Source organism: Ranitomeya imitator, chromosome 1, assembly GCF_032444005.1.
Source record: "Ranitomeya imitator isolate aRanImi1 chromosome 1, aRanImi1.pri, whole genome shotgun sequence".
NCBI classification, from domain to species: domain Eukaryota; kingdom Metazoa; phylum Chordata; class Amphibia; order Anura; family Dendrobatidae; genus Ranitomeya; species Ranitomeya imitator.
In genome coordinates this window covers 810,435,634-810,461,996 of record NC_091282.1, presented here as the reverse complement: position 1 = coordinate 810,461,996, position 26,363 = coordinate 810,435,634, and the positions used below count along the sequence as shown (strand labels likewise).

Below are 26,363 nucleotides of genomic sequence, written 5' to 3'. Positions count from 1 at the left end.
ATTTAAGGTTCAGGAACCCTAGTGCAAAATCTACAACAAGGCCCCAACTATCAAAATTACTATTTGTGCTCTCATGTGCTGCAAAGGGACCAGTGGCCCTCTCCTCAATTATTCAGGTCGGCACTGGCTCTCCTGGAGATCGTGTGAGATTATTATGTCATGTGATCCCTGCTGCCCATCGGCAGCCACTTCACTGACCCCTCAGAATGAATGGATCGGCAGTGCGCATTATTGACCATTGCTCTATTCACTCAGAGCTCTTCAGGGCTCGATTTTCTAGATCGCTGGGGGTCCTCGCGGTTGGACCCCCAGCATTCGGAAAGTTATCCCTTATCCCACAGATTGGGGATAACATACAAACTTGAGAATAACCTTTTAAATCATGTAAATTCTGTACCCAGCTACAAAACAACTGTATTCCATTTTAGTGCACTAAAAGCGCGTCCATTAATTTATCCGAGCCTACTAATGTGTGTGGTGTGGTGCCAAATATTGCACAAAGTACTGGTTATATGCTCGCAAGGAGACCAGCGCTTATGACCCCCCGCACACCTCTTCGGGTTTCCCTCAGTTCATCCCTTTTCACAGAATGTCAGTGTCTGTGCAATTTACACAAGATATTGAAAGCAGAGGTACAAGTGGCGTGTGCCTCTAAGCGCTGGTTGCTACGGCGACAGTAAATGTCAGGTTCCGTGCAGTGAATAGTCGTTTCCATGGTAACCCCATCCTTTTCAGAGAGGTGCTGTTATAGCTGGAGTGACAGGTCTGGGGGAGGGGAGAGGTACAGGGTAGCACGATGTGTGCGTGCAGTATGTATATGTGTCTGAGTATATATGTGCACTCTAGTTATCCATTACTGTGCATGAGGAGACTGCTCGGTATTGTGTGTGACGGTGTGTTCCTGCACATTTCGTGCTTCTGTGTTTTCTCCATATATTGTACAGCTAATCTTCTCTTTCAAATAGATTCTGAAACTGCTTAAAATGGCCATTGTGCAGTTGTATGCTGCCATGCATGCTACGGATCGCCGCTCCTTTGTGTTGTGTCATGTATTGGGCCCACGCACCTCAGTATATGAGGCATTGTAAATGTATAGTCATGAATTTCTTGTTACCTGTTTACTCTAATCATTGCAGGCGGAGGATCTGCCGATCACATAATGTGGGTGGGGGCATCTCCGACAGAAAAGTCACTGCCAAATGAGTTTGTCAGCTGCTCTGTCTTAGAACACGCAGGAGCGCTAAGCCCAACGTTCCTGTGTATCCAGGAGTGAAGTGATCATCTGGCTGACCGCTATCTAATTATTGTGGCCATCTCAAGGGCTCATTTAGACTTCACTTCTTCACATATGAGTTCTATCAGTGAGATAGAACTCGTACCCATTATGGTCTATATGGGTGTTCACATGTCCGTGTTTCTTTGCAGACCAAGCAAAAAAACACAACAACATGTCCGCTTTTGATCTGAGAGACGGATCACAATTGCCCAAACGCTACAGGTCCGTGACCAGCAGTGCACGCAATTCAAGTGCTGTCTGTGATTAACAGTGTAATGGATTGGAGAAGGGTTGTCTTCTACTAGAAAAACTGACCCACAGACAAAACAGTGATGAGACTCTGGTCCAAAGCAATGATGAACAACAGTCCATGTTTGTATGTACGAGAAAAGTCACGGATGTCTGACTGAGGCCTTGGATGCCTTGTATGAATTCACATTCTGAAAACTAATAAAAGAGTCCACCCAGGGCATTAGGGGCACATCTGTGTTTGCTTCTAGGGTACCAAGCAGTCATTTGGGCTGATAGACGACTGTTTGCCGTAAGAAGTCATTAGAAGAAAAAGACAGCGAAGGATAAAAAGAGCAAAGGGTGAAAAAGAGCTAAAACACTAGCAAAGTTTCTGTATACAATCACAAGAGCAGAGTGACATGGGAGCACGCCCAAAATGTGAACGTACAGAGCCAGTGACACAGAAATCCTGAGACAGATGCGAAGCCTGGGGCAGAAGCAGAGACCCACACAAACCGAAAAACAGAGATAGACGGTGACAAGCGAGCAGAAGAGAGCGCTCGGATTCTGAGCAGAAAGAATGGCAAAACCCGAAAATTTCATTCCAACAGGGCTCCTGACAGTTCTTTGGAATTGTGCACGTTGTCACAGATTTCTGCCCGATGTTGCTTAACACTGGAATTAGCAAAGGCATAAAATAGAAATGTTGTTATGTAGAGCTGCATTTAATCCTGCCATCCCATGGCGATAGCAAGCCTATACAAGGCCAGTTCAGAATTTCCTCCATATGCATACATTTTCAGATTTTCACGTTTTCACACTTAAAAACTCTCTAAAAGGTGTCAAATTTTGCACAGACAAGTGTTAGAAATATGACAGTAAGCTGGAAGTGCTGTATCGTGTGACACATTTTATGCATTTAAAAATGTGATGTCCATGAGACGTCTTTTCTACATGGACCCCAATTGGGGTACCTACACAGGGCCGGACTGGCCATCTGGTAATTCTGGCAAATGCCAGAAGGGCCTGTCTGGTCATGGGCTGCCTTGTCTGCTAGGTTGTTACCAGAATCGGCGTTCTCAAGACACCCCCGTACTGTTAAGAGTTGTGAAGGAGCACAAAGTCGCTGACGCCGTCCCTTACCCAGCAGGCCACAGGTATCATTAGAAATATTGGTCTTGTAGTAAATCTTCCTTTCCTCCATCCAGCTTAATATTAGTGATAGATCCCATCTTGTGCATGGGGACGGGGACAACACGGGCCTGTGATTTCAAATGCCAGGTCAGCCCCAGTCCGTACCTGCCTACTAATGTAGCTGAAAGTTACCGCCCTGCATTACACTCCTAGGTAGTTGGAGGATATGCATCCTTCTTGCTGTGGAAGGTAACATAGCTGATGGGCACTTACGGTATCTCAAGGTGTCATGGGGTGAAATCTATTGACCTTCATTGGTCACAATTTACCAAATTATTTAGCAGCCTACATTTACCTCCAAGTCATACCGACCCTCAATACCAAAGCCTTAGAAAATGTAGGGGCCTACTACACGGCCAAACTTTAATACTGGTTCTGATTTTGTATGAACCTGACATTAAAAAAACAGAAAAACTCTTGGCGTACTTCAACTGATGTCGTACTATAGAGATGTTCTCCTTACTATTGAGGTCTAACCTGTCTTTTGCTATCACTTACTGCTCTATATTGTTTCCATATTCAGGCTGTATAATGAATGCAATATGGTATTGCAGCTTAGCCAAAGGGCAGAGACAGACTGTCGTATAACTCGTGCGAGGATCGCACTGCACGCACTGGCCGGCACCTCTCCTGACCTGAGCAAGACAGTATGATGGATTACTGTGCAGCTGTCAAGCTCAGGTCAGGAGAGCCACAGCCACTACGAGCTTTACCATGCGATTATCGCACGAGAAATACGGCAGTCTGTCTCTGCTCTAAGGCGGTATTACAGATTTAACATGCTTCAGCATTTTGGATGGCTGGGTGAGACCTCATTCTCGTGAATGGGCGGTGCTGCCTTACTTTATATGGCACATGGATGAGAGTTGCATTATTTTGGCTTCAACACTTCTGTGTTTTTCTAAAGTCATTTAATCCCTTTAATAGACAAAAAGAAATTGGTATGGAAAGCCTTTTTAAAGCATGTGAGAAAATCACTGGTTGAACATTGATGGTCACCCTGAGCAAACACTGATGACACTCGGACCATGCAAGAAGTGACTAATGTCCGAATGAGGCCTAGGACAAATATTGTGTCATGAAAATCCTTAACGAGCACAGTGGTTCAGTCCAAAATAACATGAAACTTTTTAGTAACTATGCATGTGAGGTGATTTAATGGCCCTAACTAACCCTTTTTTCATTTATTTATTTATTTTTTTATCTTGGAAAGCTGTTTTCCCTGTGGAAATGTATTTGTTTTCTTATGTTTTATTCGCCATATTCAACAGTCATATTGTTTTGTATAGTTCTTGACATTTGCAAACTTAAAATTAAAAAAATATTCTAAAATAAAGTATAAGAATGGTCACTATTTAATTTGACAGCTCGATACGAATATGTATAGTCATTAATTACCCCAGCCATATGTGTCAATGGTTTATGTTGGTTTCGGGACATATTGTACGTGTGTGTGTGCATATGTGTAATATATATATATACAGTTAGGTCCATATATATTTGGACAGAGACAACATTTTTCTAATTTTGGTTATGGACATTACCACAATGAATTTTAAACAAAACAATTCAGATGCAGATGAAGTTCAGACTTTCAGCTTTCATTTGAGGGCATCCACATTAAAATTGGATGAAGGGTTTAGGAGTTTCAGCTCCTTAACATGTGCAACCCTGTTTTTAAAGGGACCAAAAATAATTGGACAGATTCAATAATTTTAAATAAAATGTTAATTTTTAGTACTTGGTTGAAAACCCTTTGTTGGCAATGACTGCCTGAAGTCCTGAACTCATGGACATTACCAGACGTTGTGTTTCCTCCTTTTTGATGCTTTGCCAGGCCTTCACTGCGGTGGTTTTCAGTTGCTGTTTGTTTGTGGGCCTTTCTGTCTTAAGTTTAGACTTTAACAAGTGAAATGCATGCTCAATTGGGTTGAGGTCAGGTGACTGACTTGGCCATTCAAGAATATTCCACTTCTTTGCTTTAATAAACTCCTGGGTTGCTTTGGCTTTATGTTTTGGGTCATTGTCCATCTGTAGTATAAAATGACGACCAATCAGTTTTGCTGCATTTGGCTGGATCTGAGCACACACTATGTCTCTGAATACCTCAGAATTCACTCGGCTGTTTCAGTCCTGTGTCACATCATCAATAAACACTAGTGACCCAGTGCCACTGGCAGCCATGCATGCCCAAGCCATCACACTGCCTCTGCCGTGTTTTACAGATGATGTGGTATGCTTTGGATCATGAGCTGTACCACACCTTTGCCATACTTTTCTCTTTCCATCATTCTGGTAGAGGTTGATCTTGGTTTCAACTGTCCAAAGAATGTTCTTCCAGAACTGTGCTGGCTTTTTTAGATGTTTTTTAGAAAAGTCCAGTCTAGCCTTTTTCTTCTTGATGCTTATGAGTTGCTTGCACCGTGCAGTGAACCCTCTGTATTTACTTTCATGCAGTCTTCTCTTTATGGTAGATTTGGATATTGATACGCCGACCTCCTGGAGAGTGTTGGTCACTTGGTTGGCTGTCGTGAAGGGGTTTCTCTTCAACATGGAGATTATTCTGCGATCATCCATCACTGTCTTTTTCCATTGATGAGTTCACCAGTGCTTTCTTTCTTTCTCAGGATGTACCAAACTGTAGATTTTGCCACTCCTAATATTGTAGCAATTTCTCGGATGGATTTTTTCTGTTTTCGCAGTTTCAGGATGCCTTGTTTCACCTGCATGGAGAGCTCCTTTGACCGCATGTTTACTTCACAGCAAAACCTTCCAAATTCAAGCACCACACCTCAAATCAACTCCAGACCTTTTATCTGCTTAATTGAGAATGACATAACGAAGGGATTGCCCACACCTGTCCATGAAATAGCCTTGGAGTCAATTGTCCAATTACTTTTGGTCCCTTTAAAAACAGGGTGGCACATGTTAAGAAGCTGAAACTCCTAAACCCTTCATCCAATTGTAATGTGGATAGCCTCAAATGAAAGCTGAAAGTCTGAACTTCAACTGCATCTGAATTGTTTTGTTTAAAATTCATTGTGGTAATGTCTATAACCAAAATTAGAAAAATGTTGTCTCTGTCCAAATATATATGGATCTAACTATATATATATATATATATATATATATATATATATATATGTATATATATATATATATATATTATTTATTTTTTATTTATTTTTTATTTGGGGGGGCCTTACATATGCACCCTAAGGTCATTAGATTTCTGTGTGGACATTCTCTATAAATGTTGCAGTTTTCAACCGAAGCTCTGGCATCCATGGAAAGCAGAACAGCCCCCTGTTGTGACATGGATCACAACTTTGCTATGTCAGGGGGTCTTCCAGTGATCGCGTGATGTGAAGTTATGGGTAGCATTACTGATGCTTTCCATATTCACACCATGGCACTCATTGAGTGCTATGTAGCTTGGTAATGAACATACAGAAGTGGTTCTAAACTGATGCTCTCTTCTTCTCGGGGTTCCTGGCCATCCGTGACCACTGGGGACCTGACCTGCTCTGGCTACATTGCAGAACCAAGAGCTTTCATCACTCAGCTTACATGTATATTGGCAAGTCATTAAAGCCCAGGACCAAGTCACATGTATGTTTCGCTCTTGCTTCTTCTGGTTCTTATAAGTAATTGAAGGGCTACAAAGTGGAAAACGTCAAATGTGGAACATGGCCAGGTAATTTATCAAAGGGTTATTCTCATCCTAGAATGGACAGACAGCTGGAACTCAGCCCTATTCAAGTGTATGGCACTGTACCGAAGTTCCATTCCCTGGGGATTGTTATTGTGCAGGAAATAACTGATAAGAAGCAGCAGATTATCTAGCAATATTGCTCGTTCATTCTTTTTCCAATGGTTTTTGAGTGGGCCTGCTTAAAAAAGGGGCAGGGGGGCACCATCAAAACGATCAAAAGAATGGTCCTATAAATTTGTATGGGAACACGACTTGCTGTTCTGCTCAGGCCTTCAGCATATTTCTTACACTTTCACATTCTTGTATATTCTTCCAGTGTTTTCCCCTTGGAGGATGTCAATGGGAGGGCTAATAAAAAACCCAGTGATCATTCTGAAGGTTTTTCAGCATTTTTGCTTACTTAAAAAAAAAAATTAAAATAAAACGCTATTTATTTAACACATTTATATAGCGCCATTATTTTTCACAGCACTTTACAGACTTTATCATCACTGTCCCTAATGGGGCTCATAATCTATATTCCCGATTCTGGTTGAAACCCATGCAAAACTGGAAAAACATTCAGAGTTCTGGCGGATGTTGTTCTTTTTGGGATATAAACCCTGTTCATTTCTCTCTTCCGCGCCTGTCCTTCTACTCAGCAATGATACCAGGGTACACGGCACAAGACCACCGGGCCTAATGAATGGCTGAGTTTTGTAAGTAGGCCGGGGTCACACTTACGTGTGTAATGCGAGAAACTCGCATGAGTTTCTCACCTCAATACCCGGCACTGCCACCGGCACTCGGGACCGGAGCATTCAGCTGCATAGAATTACATGCCGCCACTGCACGGTCCGGTCCCGAGTGCCAGCGGCAGAGTCGGGTATTGATGCGAGAGACTCGTGCGAGTTTCTTGTATTACACACGCAAGTGTGACCCCGGCCGTAGATGTGATGTCTCCGCTACATCCTTTCAAAACAGACTTGTGGGAGTTAGTGGACGGGTATTGCTGGAGTAGCAGGGGCATCACTGGGTAACTACTGCTTAATTTGTTAAAAAGCATAAACTGTCTTAACCCAATCTGTCTGTGCAAACCATGGAGGGTATGCAGATGTCATCAGTATTCAGCGCTTGATTAAAATTGCAATAGAGAGAAGAAGCTTTGCAATTTTATGTCCTTTTCCATACGGAAAAATCACTGATGAAACTCTGATGGTAAAAGCGGAATCATTCACCAAACACTGATGAAACTCTGATCCAAAACACTGATTTTTTTTTTTTGCATACGTGAAAAAGCACAGACTAACTGAGGCCTAAGCCACATGCCTAGAAATTGGACTTCATTTTTCCACTTTTATTATGCGGTTTAGACTTGTTCTTTGAACGTGGGTGTAGGAGGCATGGCCCATTAGGGAATGGCTAAAGAAATGCGTGTGTCCTGAATCACGATCCTATGCTCAAGCATTTGTTGTAACTAACGCATTGCTTGGACTTAGGCTGTCCATGTTAGGATCGGACGGCACACTGAGCGATGGACTTCAGTACAGAATCGGATGGCACACTGAGCGACGGACTTCGGTATAGAGGGGGACCACACACTGAGCGACGGACTTCAGTATAGAGTCGGACGGCACACTGAGCGATGGACTTCAGTATAGAATGGGACGGCACACTGAGCGACGGACTTCAGTATAGAATGGGACGGCACACTGAGCGACGGACTTCGCTATAGAGGGGGACCGCACACTGAGCGACGGACTTCAGTATAGAGTCGGACGGCACGCTGAGCGATGGACTTCAGTATAGAATCGGACGGCACACTGAGCGACGGACTTTGGTATAGAGGGGGACCGCACACTGAGCGACGGACTTCAGTATAGAGTCGGACGGCACACTGAGCGATGGACTTCGGTATAGAATCGGATGGCACACTGAGCGATGGACTTCAGTAGGGCGGCTCTGATGACAGCATGCACTATTCTCTTTAAGGCTATGTGCACACGTTGCGGATTAGGCTTAGGAATTTCTGGTGCGGATTCTGACTCTCCTGGCAGAAAACGCACCTGTGGATTTGTCGCGTTTTTGTGTGGTTCCACAGCGTTTTTGTGCGTTCTTGCTGGGGTTTTCTTGCGGATTTGCTGCGGTTTTTACCCCTGCGGTTTTCTATAATGGAATGGGTACAAAAACGCTGCAGATTCACAAAAAATAATTGACATGCTACTTCGTTTAAACCGCAGCATTTCCGCAGCGGATTTTCCGCAAAGTGTGCACAGTATTTTTTTTTTCTCATTGATTTACATTGTACTGTAAATCAATTGCGGATCTGCAGCATTTCTGCACCGCAAAAAACGCTGCGGATCTGCAGAGAATCCGCAACGTGTGCACATAGCCTTAATCAGATAAACATTTGTTTCAGCATGTAAAGCATGGCATGTAAACCAGCCTAAGGTTATGTGCATACAGCATCTAAGACTCCGGTGGATCCGCTGAGGATTTCCAAGGCAAAGTGGTTTCAGGAGAAAGCTGGTGGTCTTTTTCCTGAAGCAGCTGTTTGTCTTTTTTTTTTATATCACCTTAAACTACCAGCTGGCACGGAGGCCACCCCGAAGGATGAACATGCACTTCTTTTAGGGATATTGGAGCAACTAGGATAGAATGTGCTCGAATATTTGCAATGTACCGTATATACAAATTATTACCTGCAAGCATGGTAGCATCTATACATTAATTGTGACATTGTTTAGGGGGAACCAACTCTTTTCAACTCTCTAACTTGTATTAAGTGTTCATTCCCTAGGACCAGTGCTCTTATCCTATACATCTCTAAGGGTGCAGAATGTCGGGGGTTTATGGTAACAAAGCTTTTGCAGTTAGTAATCCTTTGACTTTTGCATTGATCAGTATACTTTTTTATTCCGTGACTAATATCTGTTTTTGATTCTTTCTTGTGTATATTTTAATGATAATGAGAGAGCACGTGGGAACTGATCCTGCAGGTGACCCAGGCGTTTAAGGTCTCATTTGGCCATTCACTATGGGCGAGGTGTCTTCCGAGTTTTGCTGTGGAGTTAATTGAATAGTTTTTTCTTCTTATTTTATTTTTTATGGCAATTGTGGTTTCGAGTAAACTAGTTTTTGGTCTTTCCTCTTTGTATAATGGTCTTTTCCCTTTCCGTGGGTGTGTAGCTTCATTCAGTCTGCAAGTCTTTTTTCCCTTTTTTTATTCAGATGTTTGTTTTTTAATGCCCTCCGCTCCGATAACGCCATTCTAAGTGTCATTTTAGGTTGCAGGTACACTAATCATTTGTCAATAACTTTTTCCTTCCTATATTTATATATTTGTATAGTTCAGGCTCCTAGTTTTATCCCATATCTGCTTTTCAAGGTAAAATAGAATAAAAAAAAACCTTTTTGCGTGGGTAATGCTTTGGGTAAGAAACATTTATCCCAAGTGTTCTCTGGTTCTAGATGGCACGACCAATTCAGGTGAAGCCAGCAGACAGCGAGAGTCGGGGAGGTATGTATCCTGGAAGATTACCCCTTATCAGGGTCCAGCAGTGTTTTCTGCTCATTGTTGGAGGATCCATCACCATTCCGAGCTGTCTGTTCATTAATGGCATTGATTATGTTACATCCCAGATCCCAGTGTGTTCATTCCCAATGTACAGCTACATGCTATCATTATACAACACAGCATGGGGTCATTACACAGCATCATACTGGGAAGCACCGCCATCACCACTGTATACATATTCATCATCATTATGTGTTGACAGCCTGAAGCATGATATTTGGCTCTCAATCAACACATTTGTCATAAAATATAGGTGCTTCAATTACTTTTGCTACAGATCCATGTATAATTGGTGAAATGTTGTTTGTTTGTATTTTGAAGACGAGGTTTGTAACCGTAGTCCTTGTGCAGGTTATTAAAGGTAATCTGTTGCCAGATTTTCCTACTTCATCTAAGGGCCACATGATGTACGTTCAGAGACCCAGATTTCAGTGATGTAGCACTTACGGACTGCTTGTTGTATCATAATCACTGCTTTAACTATTGCAAATCTACTAGTTCTCTGAATGCTGATTTCTGTATAACCCCGCCCACACCACTGATTGGTAGCTTTCTGCCTATGCAGAGTGTACACACAAAGCTGGAAGCTGGGTCATACAGAACTCGTGAATTTACTAGTCCTCTAGATTAGTGACAATCTAATGCTGTTAAAACAGTGATTTTAGCAAACAACCTGCAAGTGATACATTGCTGGAATCAGGGTCTCGGATCAGGTGGCAAAGACCTGGTGAGACCTTATCATTAATACTGGGTTTCCATGTTTGACTTGCAATACAGCTTAATATGATGATTACCAAGCGGTATACAAGTGGTTAGGATGTAAGTGATATCTTCATACCTCTGATCACAGTTTGACCTCCCTATGCTAACGAATGGTTTCCATGCTGCAAGCGCCACAATTGGACTAACAGTAATTCCAATAATAAAATCCTAATTGAATTGATAATTGAACTAGTTGGGTCTCCATAAAAATGTGCGTGTAATATACCTTCCCTAGCAGTGCAAGGCAACGTTCAGAAAGCGGAGAACAATGGCCGTCTCCATTGTTGGGAGCAGTGTATTCATATCACTATATGTATCATCATGTAGATAGTGCCTTCATTGCTGGTCATACAAAGATTTTATGACAAAAACCAAGCAGAGCATGCTTCTCCTGCGTTACGTGCATGGCTGACATGCAATCAGAAATGTTCATGTCAAAATTGATTTTTATTGGGTTTTTTTTGGCGAGAGATAAGGAAAAATCATTCCATGTAAGGAAAAGCTGAATTTCGCCATCAACCTTTTAGCTCAGCGTTGGCATGTCTGAGCCTCCCTCTGACAACCTTCATTAATGTACAGGCACCATATGTGATCCGACATCCGTGTTATGCCTGACCTACATATGGAGAATCCGGCCCATATGCTGCCGTCGCCATCTTTACAATATTGACAACAAGTTGGTAGGCACTTTTGACTTTACCTATTGGAAACCAATCACCAACTAGAATTTTTTTGCTTATTTCAACGGTAACTAAGTGATAATGATGCGTGGCTGTCTCTTCTGCCTTAAATACAAAAGTGTGCAAGAAGGAGCCCACCCTTACCGTGGTCTTCTAGATGATCCTTCTTGTGGTTCACAGCCCATAAGGGATGGAACCATTATCCCTTTGACGGTAGGAGGAGATGCCATTGTTTTTGTGACACCATGTCCTTTAGTACCCCTTTATTATATGGCATGCTTGGCAGTCGAGAACCCAGGTGCCCCAAGATTCCTATACAGATTTTAGTAAAGTTGGCTGAATGTCCTGATCTAGGCATGACCAGCGGACCATCTAATGTGTATGGAAGTCTCCTGACTCAGTGGAGAGAAGGATTGTGCTCTTTGAGATGTAACCCCTAATCCTTTTGTTATCCCTGGGGATAATCTGTCTCCCGATGTGTCTAACAGGAGCTTATTCTGCTCTCCCTATACAGAACACAAGCATTCTTGACTGATCTGATTGTGCATGTGTATCGGGAGATTGGAAGAGATATCTGATGGTTGAATGAGCATTCGGCCAACCACTATCTGATGTGTAGGCAGTTGCAGAAAATACAATTATTTGTAGCATAGGCTATCCTTTTTTTAGGGCCCCTGCAGTCATATTCTATGTTAGCCCCTGATATATTAAAATGAATAGACTAATTTGTTCTCGAAAAAATCACCTTGCCTATGGTCTGGTTTGATCCAATTCAGACAGACTGGATCTAGTAGTAGTCTTGCCGTTAAACAATATATAATGGCAGCCTTATGGCCCAAAATGTAGTCTATTCCAGAAGATTAAGAACGATCGTAGTCTTATGGTAGAACACTAGTGTCACCATTGATGGCACATTACTTGTCCCTTTCTGCTTCAACGTTAGAACATCTTTCCGTGTATGATCATGCAATGAAGGCGATTAGTGACTGGCTGTGGTGATTTAGTACTGTTAGTGAAGGGCTTCTGTGGCATGTTGTGTTCTCATAGATGATTGTCTGCACCTTCATTTCCATTGCTCACTACATCCATTGTGAACTGCCCAATTCTACACTGTGATGCACGGATCTTTGTTTTACATTACATATGATCGTTCTGTGGCATCTTGTCGTTTTATTTTTGTATATCCTAATTGATGTTTATTTGGATACATTTTAGAGTATTAAACATATATATTTTTAATCATTATACAGCCTAGCGTTCCCAGCTTAGCCCAGCCTCCCTGACCTGGTTTTGCCAGCTCTGTCTGCAGCAGCTGAGCGCTCCCTAAACCTTTGCAAAATGCATCACCACCGCCCTGGCACACCGCGTGCTGGCACTGCCCATTGTCATAGCAACCAGATGCAGCTTCCAGCTTCAAACACAAATTTTCATGGTTGCTGGACAGCATGTGAAATTGCCAATCAGAGGGTGAAGAGAGAGGGAAGGGTAGGGGGACTCTTGTGGGAGAGAGGGGGTCTGGGTGGAGGGAAGAGAGAGCAACCGAGCATGCAAGATGGGAGGGAGTGGGAGGAGGATGCCCTGTGCAGCATGTGTGTGTATGGGAGGCGGGAAGGGGGGCCGCATCAGCTGTGTCTACTATGTCAGAGCAATACTGGGGAATGTTTAGTGGGTCACTGACATTTGTGTGCCATTCTGCATGACTTACCCATAAATACATATTACACCATTCAGAATACAGAGGCAAAGCCTTATATTGTCATTGTGGTTGCATGCGACCATACGTGCACATCTGAACATGTGTGAAATATGGACATGCAAGTGTATTTAGAGGGTAAAAAATATTGGTCAAGCAGCACGTCTCATTTCTGCTCCCCTAAACGTCACTGTATACTGCATGTATCATCCCTATCTATCTATATAATGTATCTATAGATAGATAGATAGATATATATATATATATATATATATATATATATATATATATATATATATATATCTATCTTGTAGCCTTCTTTCTAATGCAGGGTACTGGGAATTTAGTATTGAAAATGAATGTTATATGAAGGATGAAAAGGTTGGAAAAGGATTCTTTATTAGCCTCATGAATGTCAGTTATTTGTCCATAGTAAAAGAAAAAAGGAGGGCTGCACAGATCACGCAAGGATTAGAGCAGTGCCCAAGGGTCCGACAACCCTTAAGGCAATCAGAGCATTCTTTAAAATTTAGGTCTGAAATAATCCAAGTTATGGCTCCTGTTTGTTTGGTAAAGGTCCCATTACCTTTTAAAGAGGATCTTTCACCAGTTTGACCACATCAAACTGGACACATCATTGAATAGTGGCTGCAGAGCAGCTAAATATTGTGTTTTTATCTTTTAATTTCTCTTCTCAATTGCAGATGTATTTGCTTGTAAAGTGTAGGTAATTTATTATAAATCCAACAAAGCGTTACTACAAATTGTAATTTTTCCCTTGCATAACGTTGACCAGTCAGAAACAAGAGGCATCATGCAGGGGGAAAAGAACATGCCCCCAGGTGTAGTCAGAAGAACATGCTATCTAATGAAAGACAGCCTTCCTCTCAGCCATGATTCCTGCATTTACTATGTAGAGTAGATAGTAGAGCAGAGCTGAGTGCCCTTACAAACACCATTGCAGTCAGTGTTGAGGGAAGGAGTACAGCAGAGCTGATTGTCAGTACATTACAAACCCCTCCAGCTTTCATCTCAGGAAACTCAGTGTGGGGGAGAGAAAGTACAGTTGAGCCGAGTGTCATTATAAACACCCGTTGCAGCTGCAGCTCTCCTCTCAGCCCTGTCATCTGAGCATTAATCCCTTCCTGTCATGGGGATTGCTGGGAGAGCAAAGCTGGAGGTGTTTGTAATGAAACTCAGCTGTGCTGTACTCTACACAGTAACTGCAGAAATCAGAGCTTTCTATCTTTATATGCCTCACAGGAATATGCATGTTCTTCTGACTTTATACAGACATGTTTCTTTTTTCGCTCCATGCAGGGGAAAAAGAAACATGTCCCCATAGAAGATTCTGTGGTAGTGCCCCATTGGGCTTATCATAAATTATACCCTAAACTTTACAAGCTAATATGTCCGTATCAGAGATGAGGAATTAAAAAATAAAGACTATATTTTATTTAGCTCTGCAGCGACTAATCCACGATACGGTCAGTTTAACATGCTCAAACTGGTAAAAGGTCCCTGGTCCCAGATTACTGTCAGCCCACCCATGAAAAATACAATGTCATTAGGAGAGGACTCTGATGTCTCCTATTATATACCATCATCTTCATAGCCATAAGCATAGTGGCAGTAAGCCAACAGCTATTAAATACTGCTTGTGGGTATATGCACACGTCAGGATTTCTTGCAGAAATTTTCCTGACAAAAGCCGGACATGAGTTTTTTTCACATTTTTTTTCTCGCGTTTTTGACGAGTTTTTGGTGCGTTTTTTCCCAAATGTATAGAATAGCCCGAAAAACGCATAAAATCCACAAAATTAATGAACATGCTGCTTTTTTTACCGCTATGCGTTTTTTTTTTTTCATAAGTTGTGTGTAAGTTGTGGACTGTGATGGTTTCTGAAACCATTTAATATATGACCTTTCCATGATATCATTTTGCAATGCTGTAATATTTGCTGTAGTGTATTTTTAAGGTGTTTGAATAATTACATATTACTGCTTCAACTTCTAGGACTTGTAAGTTTTTATTTTTTTTGACCAAATAACCTATGTGACTAGGTGGCACTAACCTGACACTTGGGACCACAGGTGATCGCAAACTGTTTGTGGGGATGCTCAGCAAACAGCAGTCAGAGGAGGAAGTGACCAGCATGTTCCAAGCCTTTGGCTCAATCGAGGAGTGTTCTGTTCTCCGAGGACCCGATGGCAGCAGTAAAGGTACGGCCACCAAGAAAAAAGTGCTCCTTCTTGTGTTGTCCATAGAGATATACTGAAAGTGCAGTTTCCCCTATTTATGAACATAGCCTGCTTTAGAACTGATGTTGATTTAGCAAAGTACTTGGTGAATCATATATTTGTCTCCAGTCCTCCATTCTCCTACTCGTTTAGTATTGTCCTCAGTTCCTTTTATTAATGTCTTTATTAATACGTTTTCTATGCAAACTATATACTCGTATGTTTGCAGGCTGTGCTTTTGTCAAGTTCTCATCTCATGCTGAGGCTCAGGCAGCGATACATGCTCTCCACGGAAGCCAAACAATGCCAGTAAGTATGCTGTCCTCCAGGCATGGCTCGGGTACCCATACATGTCTGTGCAGGTCATCTTTGCTATGTTATTCTTTTTTCTAAGAATTATGGACAGCACTGCCCATTCGGCCAGAACAGGTTAGACAGAGGGCGGCTTTGCTCATCCTGTTTCATTCATTCAAAGCATAAGGCTGCAATAGTCAGGTGCTTGTCTCTGCGAAAAGAGGGAGCGCAGAAAAAAGACAGCAGAATTGTAGAGGCAGAAGAAGTGGAAAACCCCTTTAAGGTTACTAATAGATTTTCCTCAAGGGGAATCTGTCACCAGGTTTTGCCACCTAATCTGAGAACAGCGTAATGTAGAAACCCTGATTCCAGTGATCAGTCACTTACTGGGCTGCTTAGTGTGGCTCTGATATAATCACAGTTTTATCAGTAGGAGATTATCACTAGAGGACTAGTAAACCTGCTGCCAGGTAGTCAAGCAGCCTATTAGTGTGTCATGTTCTACTGCCCGGTCTATGTAAGTTAAAGAGTTATACATACCCAGAAGCCAGGGTAATCGGCAATATCCTCCGTTAATGGGACAGAGCAATAAGAATGGCTGTACTTTCCTTTTCCGACCAGCAAGGCAGGTTAGCGTCGCGCCATCGCAGTAGTACAGTACTGTATATCATCTCCGGCTCCTTTGCTTCTGGGATGCGCAGACCATCAATAACATTCTCCCTGGAGTCTTTGAGGTGTCTGGACACATAGTAATTGTAACCACTGACTTAAGGCATGTTACATTTTATGGTTCTGGCACAGACTTCAGTGTCTGCGCACAATGCTTATTGATGTCTCTCTGGAGATGTTGGCTCCAGCAAGTCCAGTCCAACACTGCGCTTAAAAAGGAAAAACAGTGGTGGGTCTCATGACTTCATAATATAATATATATATAACTTATTTGAGTATTATTTATTTTTTGTATTCTTATTTTTCTATTTTTTTTTTTATTATTATTATTATTATTATTATTATTATTTTAAGACACTTTGCTGATATGAGTTGGTGATCCGCTAGCCAAATATACCGTAAACTATAGTAATCTACATCTACATGCCTATACCTTATGATTTATGGGGAACTTCGCGATGCAGCTCCTTAAAACTGTGAATTAGGTGCCTTAAAGGGGTTCTCTTGGAATTCAAAAGATAAAAAAATAACTATAGGAAAGGTCATCAGAAATAATTTCCTAAATATATTTAATTATCAAATCACAATTGCTTTGCCCAGGAAGTTTTTCACTATAGAATTAACAATAGTTATAGTTGTTATAATAGTTGTCATACAGGAGATGGCAATATTTAGTTTTGTTACACTGACGTGTTAGTTGGTCAACATTAGTTCAGTATTTAAAGGGAATTTGCTACCCCATCTAAGACTCTGATTCCAGTAATGTATCACTTATTGGGCTGCTTTCTGCGGTTTTGATGAAAAGAAATCACTGTTTTATTTGCTGCAGATCTACTAGTTCTCATAATATTGAGCTCACTACAACCCCGCCCCCACCACCGATTGGCAGCTTTCTGCTTGTTCACAGTGTGCACAGAAAGCTGCCAATCAGTGGTGGGGGCGGGGTTCCACAGAGCTCATGATTATGGAGGACTACATGGCAGCAGGTTTGCAAGTCTTCTAGTGATAATCTGCTGATAAAACAGTGAATTTATCAAAACTACAGCAAGCAGTCCTGTAAGTGACACATTGCTGGCATGAGGGTCTCTGTCTCTACATTATTCTGCATTAAGACTAGATGGCAAAAACCTGGTGACGAATTCCCTTTAACTGTACCTGGCATGGTAACATTAACAGATGATTGGAGTAAAAGCTAAAAATCCTATTATATATTTATCCTTTAGAATACACTGAGTAGCCAGTTATTGCAATCTGCTAGCTACCGCAATTGGCCCTGATTATGCAAGCTGATGGCAGGATAACTGGATCTAGTTTAGACATCTCTACCTGTCTAACTACCGTAATGTAAAATATGCTTTCTGAGATTTGGCTTTTTGAAAATGATAAAACCTGTTTACTTGAATGTGTTAGTTCTTAATGATAGTCATTGTTCCAATCTTTACGTTCTCAGGGAGCATCATCCAGCCTTGTGGTCAAATTTGCAGACACAGACAAAGAGCGAACTCTACGTCGAATGCAACAGATGGTTGGACAGTTGGGCATCTTCACTCCATCACTGGCACTTCCCATAAGCCCTTACAGCGCCTACGCACAAGCGGTAAATCTTTTAGTTCTCCGCTTTTAGGAGCTGTCAGAAAAACCTTATTAAAAGTTTGTGCGTACAATATATTTATGTTTATATGTACATGTAAATGTATATACATTACAGTATGTGTATATATGTATGTAATATATATATATATATATATATATATATATGTATAATATATATATATACACACATGTGGGCAAAATAAGTATTTGATACTTTGCCGATCTGCAAGTTTTCTCACCTACAAAGAATGGAGAGGCCTGCGATTTATTATCACAGGTACACTTCACCTGTGAGAGGCAGAATCTTGGATTTTTCCCCCACCATACATCACGGTTGGGATGGTGTTCTTGAAATTGTACTCATCCTTCTTCTTCTTCAAACATGGCGGCTGGAGTTGATACCAAAAAATTCTATTTTAGTCTCATCTGACCACATTACTTTCTCCCATGCCTCCTCTGGATCATCCATATTGTCACTGGCGAACTTCAAATGGGCCAGGACATGTGCTTGCATGAGCAGGTGGACCTTGCGTGCCCTGCAGGATTTTAATCCATGAAGGCATAGTGTTACTAATGGTAATGTTTGAGACTGTGGTTCCAGCTCTCTTCAGGTCATTGACCAGGTCCTTCCGTGTAGTTCTGGGCTGATTCCTGACTTTTCTCAGAATCATCCTTACCCCACAAGGTGAAATCTTGCATGGAGCCCCAGATTGAGGAAGATTGACAATCATCCTGTGTTTCTTCCATTTTCTAATTATTGTGCCAACAGTTGTTGCCTTCTCACTAAGCTGCTTGCCTATTGTCTTGTAGCCCATCCCAGACTTGTGCAGGTGTGCAATTTTGTCCCTGGTGTCCTTAGACATCTCTTTGGTCTTGGCCATGGTGAAGAGGTTGGAGTGTGATTGATTGAGTGTGTGGACAGGTGTATTTTATACAGGTAACAAGTTCAAACAGGTGCAGTTAATACAGGTAATGAGTGCAGAGTAGGAGGGCTTCTAAAAGAAAAACTAACAGGTCTGTGAGAGCCAGAATTCTTGATGATTGGTAAGTGATCAAATACTTATTTCATGCAATAAAATGCTATTTAATTATGTAAAAATATACAATGTGATTTTCTGTTCCCTGTTTAGGTTCTGTCTCTCACAGCTGAAGTGTACCCACGATAAAAATTACAGACCTCTCTATTCTCTGTAGGTGGAAAAACTTGCAAAATCAGCAGTGTATCAAATACTGTATTTTCTGGCGTATAAGACTACTTTTTAACCCCTGAAAATCTTCTCAAAAGTCGGGTATCGTCTTATATGCCAGGTGTCGTCTTATAGGGCAGGTGCGGAGTAATCTGCGGTCGCCGCATATTGTGGGGGGAGCGATCCCAATGATGAGGTGAGGGGGCGCCTCACCGGGAAGGTGTAAGTGAATCAGAGGCAGAGAAGGAGATAATAGGATATAAGGGCGAGCCAGATGAGTGAAAGAGGAGTGTTTTTCTAGGCACAGCTTTCTCTCTCTCTTTTTTGCATACCCCTGGCATCCCAGACGCTGACAGTTTGCTTCACTTACACCTTCTTAGTGAGGCGCTCCCTCACCTAGTCATCGGGACCACTTTCCCCCCCCCACTATATACTTCGACCGCAGATTGCTCGGCACCCACCCTATAAGACGACACCCGGAATATAAGACAACCCCCGACTTTTGAGAAGATTTTATATTTTAACTGGAAAAGTTGGGGGTCGTCTTATACGCCCAGTCGTCTTATACGCCGGAAAATACATACTTTTTCTCCCCACTGTTTATATAGTTTAAATTGCTGGCTTAGGTTCAGGAGTCACCTGTAGTTAAATACAAGTATCAGCACGAGAGCCAAATGTCATTGGCTAATACATAATCAGATCTAAGAGCTGTGGGATATTTTCTGCCTTGTCATCCTATACAAATAGTAGGGTTTTATGGTGCTGCTCCAGACAGGAGATTAATTGGTTGGAGACGTTACCTTTCTGTGATTTGCAGTCATCTTTAAGCTAATGCAAATGACAGGCATTTGTCTAAATTGTCGCATTGAATGTTCACGAAATGTAAGGGCTTGTTCAGACCCAATAGGGGATCATCCACAACCTTGACAACCCCTTTTTTAAATGAAGCAGTCCCTCTTGTAAAAAAAACAAAAAACAGTAGACTTGCCTCTTGCGCCAGCGTCGTTCTGGTGTTGTTGGCACTGGGACTTCTGGGGCACTCGTATACATTCTTATGCCACGTGAGCCCTGCTCCTTCGCTCTCCATTCCCTCGGACGGACGCCAGACAAGTGGAAGACGTAAGAGTGCAGCAGATCACTAGCGCCTACTGACTGTCTGCAGGGCTCACATGACATAATGACATGGTAGATCTGGTGCCAACGGCAGTGCGGGAGGTGACTATATGCTGGTTTTATCTTACAAGACGGACTACTTCATTTAAAAAGGAGTTGTCCAAGCAATGGACCACCACTGTAAACTAAATAGGTGTTTAAAAAAAATAATTGGGTGCAATACAAGCACAAGCAATGATCCGTTGCAATTATTAAACTAGTAAACTGTATTTGGTCTTCTTGTAAAATGACATACGGATATAAAAAAAAAAAAACCTGACTTAGGCTACGTGCACACGGTCAGTATTTTACCTCAGTATTTTACCTCAGTATTTGTAGCCAAAACCAGGAGTGGAACAATTAGAGGAAAAGTATAATAGAAACATATGTACCACTTCTGTATTTATCACCCACTCCTGGCTTTGGCTGAGAAATACTGAGGTAAAATACTGACCAAATACTGAATGTGTGAATGTGACCGCACTGATACAAAAGGCATACAAATAAAAAAATGTCTGTTTTTTTCTGGATAATAAAAATGGACAATTTTATATATGATCTTCTTAACACGAACATAGAAGTGGATTTTGTGGCTAGGTAGAACTAAAGAGAAGGTATAGTATTGATGGTTTGTGTGAGCTGTAAGGAGAGAAGTGAATAGAGAACAAAGGACTTGAGATATACAGTATTAGGGTTCGCTCACACTAGCGTACAGCATCCGATGATTCTCTCATGACCCTCGCCTCAGACTCTGCTGCAAGCGTGAGCCAAGTGTCATTTTACTGTGACCCGATTCTCTCGCTTACGACAATAGGCGTGGAGAAGATGGAGAACTTAATTTTTCCATCTCCTCCATTGTGTGCGTCTTGGTATATTGGACTGCATCCGAGTGCAGTCTGATGTTTTGCACGCACCCATTGACTTGTATGGGTGTGCGCCGTCCGACATACTCTGCCAATCACTGCATTTAGCCATTTATTTTCTCATGCCGATTTGGCATCAGACAATAAACGTTAGTCAGCACGGCTCCGTAGTGTAACATTGGAGTCAGTGCTCCCCGATAAAACAGATACAGTATATGCTGGCTACTTACTGAGAATACTGTATATAGTAATGGCTCTCCACAATGTGTTTAAATAAGACTAAAAAGCTTAGTGAGTAGAAGTGCGTTATATTCTTACTGAAGACAGATGCAGACAGTTTCTTTATAGTAGGGCGCTGGTAAATATCGCACTCATAAGCGATGGGGTTTGTAATAACATGAAATAAAGTATGGATTAGTGATTAATGTGGCACAAGTGAAAAAATGAAGCAGAGAAATCTTGGGATGCACCGACGGCTAGCTATAACTGGAAGGAAAGGGGGCTTGGATGGGGAGGCAATGCAGCGGAGGGCTGGAGAGACACACATAATACGTCACAGCTCGAAAAGAGAAATCCATTCTCGTCACTGGCTCCCCAGGGCAGATAAAGAAGAACCAACAGAGAAGGAGTTAATAGCTCTGTGCGATTGTGAGGAACGACTGCCCCCTTGTGGTGAATAGTGGCATGAGCCAATGTGTGACAGCCAGCCAATGGAAGGTCTAGTTGTGTTATACTGTTTGGCCGGCACTGTGGGGTGCAGACACATCGTTACCACATTTCCCTTATTTTGCTGTAACGTTATCTTGTATTACACGGTCACATTCAGTTAGAAAGCTGCTAACGCTGAGCCTGGCTGTGCCGTGGGCCCAGCACTGTAGATGCATCTTTGGGTAATTTGCTAAATGAGTGCTTTGCAATGTTTTCCTACCAGCTGATGCAGCAGCAGACAACAGTCCTGTCCACATCACACGGTAGTTACCTGAGTCCTGGCGTGGCCTTTCCTCCATGTCATATTCAGCAGATTGGCGCTGTAAACCTGAACGGACTGCCAACCACGCCCATAACGCCAGCATCAGGTGAGCCTCGCGTCTGCCTATACAACAACTATTAGGGGGGATTTTGTCTGCACATGTCACTTCGTAACGACATATATTGCATCGTGGCGGTGGAAAAACCTGATGATGATGCTTAGCAAGTGTATGTCAAGTTCCTTTGAAAAAGAAAGGGTTTCAGTTGCTTGGCAACACTGGAAGCAGCATTTTAATATCAGGAGTTGTGTTGCTTAGTAACATGAGAAAGAGTTAAGTTGCCTAGAGACACTGGGAGGAGTACATCGCTAAGTGACACTGGCATGTGTTGCTTAGTAACTGTGAACAGCTGTTATTACTTAAAGCGGTGTTTTCTGAATTGTCTTTTCCTGGAAATGATCTGTATTTTCCCCGCAGGACTACATTCTCCACCTGTCATTGGCACTGCAGCCGTACCTGGGCTGGTTGCCCCATTAACCAATGGATTTCCCGGGCTTGTACCATTTCCCAGTAGCCATCCTGCTCTGGACACAATTTACACCAATAGCATTGTGCCATATCCAGGTGAGGGGGAAGGGCGGGTGGTTCCACCAGAAGGTTAGTGACTTGTGGATCTAGTACATGCTCTGATGATTTTTTCTTTGTTACCTCTATTTACTGTACAGCCCAAAGTCCTGCATTGACAGTGGAGAGCCTGCACCCTTCGTTTACCGGGGTACAGCAGTATTCAGGTAGTACTTTACTTGCTGACGTCACTCCACAAACAACACCATTGTTCTCTAGCCATTCTAGATCTAGGACATATCCTTACATGTTCCTTCAAGGAAAAAAGTACCTTCTCCAGCCATTATATCTGTCTCATGATGGACACAGAAGGCACCAGATGGACCCTGTTGACTATACTGGGGGGCGTTTTGGTTTGTTATGGTGGCCGTAGTTTTAAGCGTATCGGGCCATTGCTTTCAGGTAAAAATGATGGCACTTGAGATAGGACCTTCTGACGGGCCCTGATGTAAGTGTGAACCCAGCTCTGAAATACCATACAATGAGAGATGGTTCTCTATTAACTCAGAGATTGATCCTTATTTTAAGCCAGACCCATACTTAATATAAAATGCAGGAGAAAAGGTATAAATGAATCCACTTTGATAGTCGATAGCTGAGCTACGGTCATATAGCTGTATAAGTATGGGTCATACAGTTCGGCACTACCCCAATCAATACAAAACATTTAGTAGATTCTGTTGTATTTGTTAAACCTATGTAATAATAAAAACACTTCTGTCTTATTTTTGTCTTAAGGGAACAGGTCAGAAATGCCACCACTTTCTTCAATAACCCTCCACAACCATTTTCATGACTATTACCCCTTTAATAGATAAGACAATTGATTACTTGGTGACCCCAAAGCAATGCTCCAGCAGCGAAAGATCATATTTTGGGGGTTCTGTATACATTTGTCTGGAACGTTCATTTTGGTGTGAAGATCCAGCTCCTCCGCCTCATGCTGTATTCCCTGCTTAGCACGACCCTCCTTTGGTTGATAGGTATTGATCTCTGGCCAACGACCTGCCAATCAACCATAGGAGAGTGGATCTAGGAAGAGAACACAGTGTGAGACTGAGGAACTGGAGATGGGTCTTCATGCTACAATGTTCTTCTAGAAAAAACGTATGAAGAACTTGAAAATGCGATTTCATGCTGATGCAGGAGTGCTTTGGGGTCATAAAATGATTGACTAGCTTATCTATTAAAGGGATGCACAGTCTTATAAATGGTTTAAGGAGGTAGACATTTCTGACAGGTTCCCTTTAAAGTTCATTTTTACCCTTTGAACAACTTTTTACAAAGGCTTTGAAGATACAACTGCTCTGAACCACAATACAGCCAAGTGCATGTAGCCAGAATGAGGGATTGTTCTACAGTATATCTCCATGGAACTACTTTAGGTTCTGCCACTCTGCCAATAAATATAGTGTAGCATGCTATCTGTCTTGATATTTTGGCCATTCACATTTTTGTTTCTTTTTCCCCAACCAGCAATTTATCCTACAGCCGCTCTTACGCCTGTCACACACAACAATCCACAGCCTCCTCCTATACTCCAACAACGTGAAGGTAAGGATCTGATAGAAAATTCAAGATCAAGAGCTTTTCCAGAATTCAAAAAATCTGTGTATATGGGTGTGAAACTGAAAAATAATAAACCATGCCATCAGGGCCATACGTACAGCTCATACTGCCCTAAACATGAAGTTTGAGTGCACCCCATGAGGGCACATTTACACTTGCCGATCATTAAAATGAAACTTGTAAGGTAGCATTTAGGGCTGTCCCACACATCCAGATAATTCCGGTACCGAAAAAAATCGGTACCGGAATTATCCGTGTCCGTGTGCCCCTGCGTTTCTGTGGCACACATGCGGCACACGTGTGCCCACTGGGTACCACACGCACCGTGCAGGAGACAGCGCTAAAGTTTAGCGCTGTCCCCTGCATCGTGCTGAAGCCGCGATTCATATCTTCCCTGCAGCAGCGTTTGCTGTAGAGAAGATATGAATAATCGTGTTTAAAATAAAGATCTATGTGCCCCCCACCCTCCCACCCCCTGTGCGCCTTCCCGCTGTTCTGAAAATACTCACCCGGCTCCCTCGTTGGCTGTCGCTGCTTCCTATCCTGGCCGCACCTTCTACTGTATGCGGTCATGTGGGGCTGCTCATTTACAGTAATGAATATGCGGCTCCACCCCTATGGGAGGTGGAGCCGCATATTCATGACTGTAAATATCATTAAAACATACAAGTATGTCACTACTTTACACTGACTATAGACAAGGGCTTACATCATTGCGATCGTTTAGGCCCATCGCTCCCAGAGCCTAGAAATATATTCCTTTGCTTAACAGCATTTCGTGAGAATCACCCCCTTCTACAGGTGCATTTTCATTATATAATCCCAAAAACCACGTGTGGTCAGGGTCACCTTCATGATCCCTCATCATGTAGTCAGTGAGTCTCGGAGAACCATTGCCTGATATCAGTGATGGTACATGTTCACTCAAGTGTTCATGCAATGGACCAATGTTTCCTATGTAACACCTCCCACAGTCACGCAAGATTGCATATGCCCTCTATTAGACTTTTAACATTTTTTTGACTTTTCAGCGTCAGTTAACCTCTTTTTTTGTCCCATTTATGCCAGAAGAAAATAAGCTGCGTAATAATTCTGCACACCTTGTATCCTTGGGTCTCACCCTCCCTCATTACACAAATTCACATCACTTGATCTGCTTCGTCCAGCAAGCGTTCAAGTTTATACAGCTTGGAGTTGGAAAATCTGCATAAAATAAAGATTTGGTCAAAATACTCACTTGGCCAATAATTGTGCACAAAGTGTAGTTATGTATGCATTTTATTCACTGGTGATAAATATTTATCAAAAACGAATTAAACTTATACAAATATATGTACCCTTTTATTCACTGCTGGGGAAACATTTTTAAATATATACGTTACTTGGTCGCTTCATTGGGGGACATAGGAACTATGCTGCCACCTGCAGGCTGACACTAAGAATACATCTTTGGAAAAAGAATGAAGCTCACACCTCCACACCAGACTATACCTTCCCATCGCTGGTCTAGAATGATGGGCTAGTCCTGAAAGTAGTTACTGGTTCTCTCCCAATCTGCTCTCATTCATTGTTTAGGAGTGAGCACAGATTCTTCTAGTTTGTGAGGGCAGTGCTCCAAGTAGGAAAAACTCTTATTTGTCCTAACTCCCCACCACCTACAGCAGACTGACTGCTGCTCCACCATTCAGAGCAGTGGCATTCACTGAAGGCGTAGGACTCCTATCCCTACCCTCCTTCCCCTAATGCTCTGGGAAAGTCTAGTCTCCCCAACTATCCACGCACCCCCCAACCTCCTTGTGCAAGTATAGGCCTGCATGCAGTGTCCTTACCTTATTGGTCCTCCATTCCTGGTGTGATGCTCCTCCATTGTGTTGTCAAAGGGCCATTGGTGGCCATAGTGCTGACATGACCATGAATCTCTATTTATTTCCTCCTATGTTTTGTTGCTGGGATTGTAGAAAGAGCAAGTCCTGTGCCAATGTGATAACCCCATTCTTGTAGTGTGTCCAAGTTAGACTGAGTAAACAGATTCCATATACAAAACATAACCACCTAATATGACTTTTAGGCTATGTGCACACACCAGAATTTCTTGC

General features: G+C 42.3%; 1 protein-coding gene across 2 annotated transcripts in view; it reads left to right on the top strand.

The window, feature by feature from the left end:
* CELF5 (CUGBP Elav-like family member 5) overlaps positions 1-26,363 on the top strand; it is a 193,640-nt gene that overhangs the window by 152,657 nt on the left and 14,620 nt on the right. Inside the window, exons 3-10 of one of the 2 annotated variants that reach the window (XM_069739376.1) lie at positions 9,867-9,915; positions 15,202-15,330; positions 15,578-15,657; positions 17,762-17,908; positions 22,038-22,182; positions 22,552-22,698; positions 22,800-22,865; positions 24,175-24,252. In XM_069739376.1, the coding sequence (XP_069595477.1) occupies positions 9,867-9,915; positions 15,202-15,330; positions 15,578-15,657; positions 17,762-17,908; positions 22,038-22,182; positions 22,552-22,698; positions 22,800-22,865; positions 24,175-24,252 (841 nt within the window). Of the gene's footprint in view, positions 1-9,866; positions 9,916-15,171; positions 15,331-15,577; positions 15,658-17,761; positions 17,909-22,037; positions 22,183-22,551; positions 22,699-22,799; positions 22,866-24,174; positions 24,253-26,363 lie in introns of both variants that reach the window. The other variant, XM_069739368.1, reaches the window with a different exon arrangement.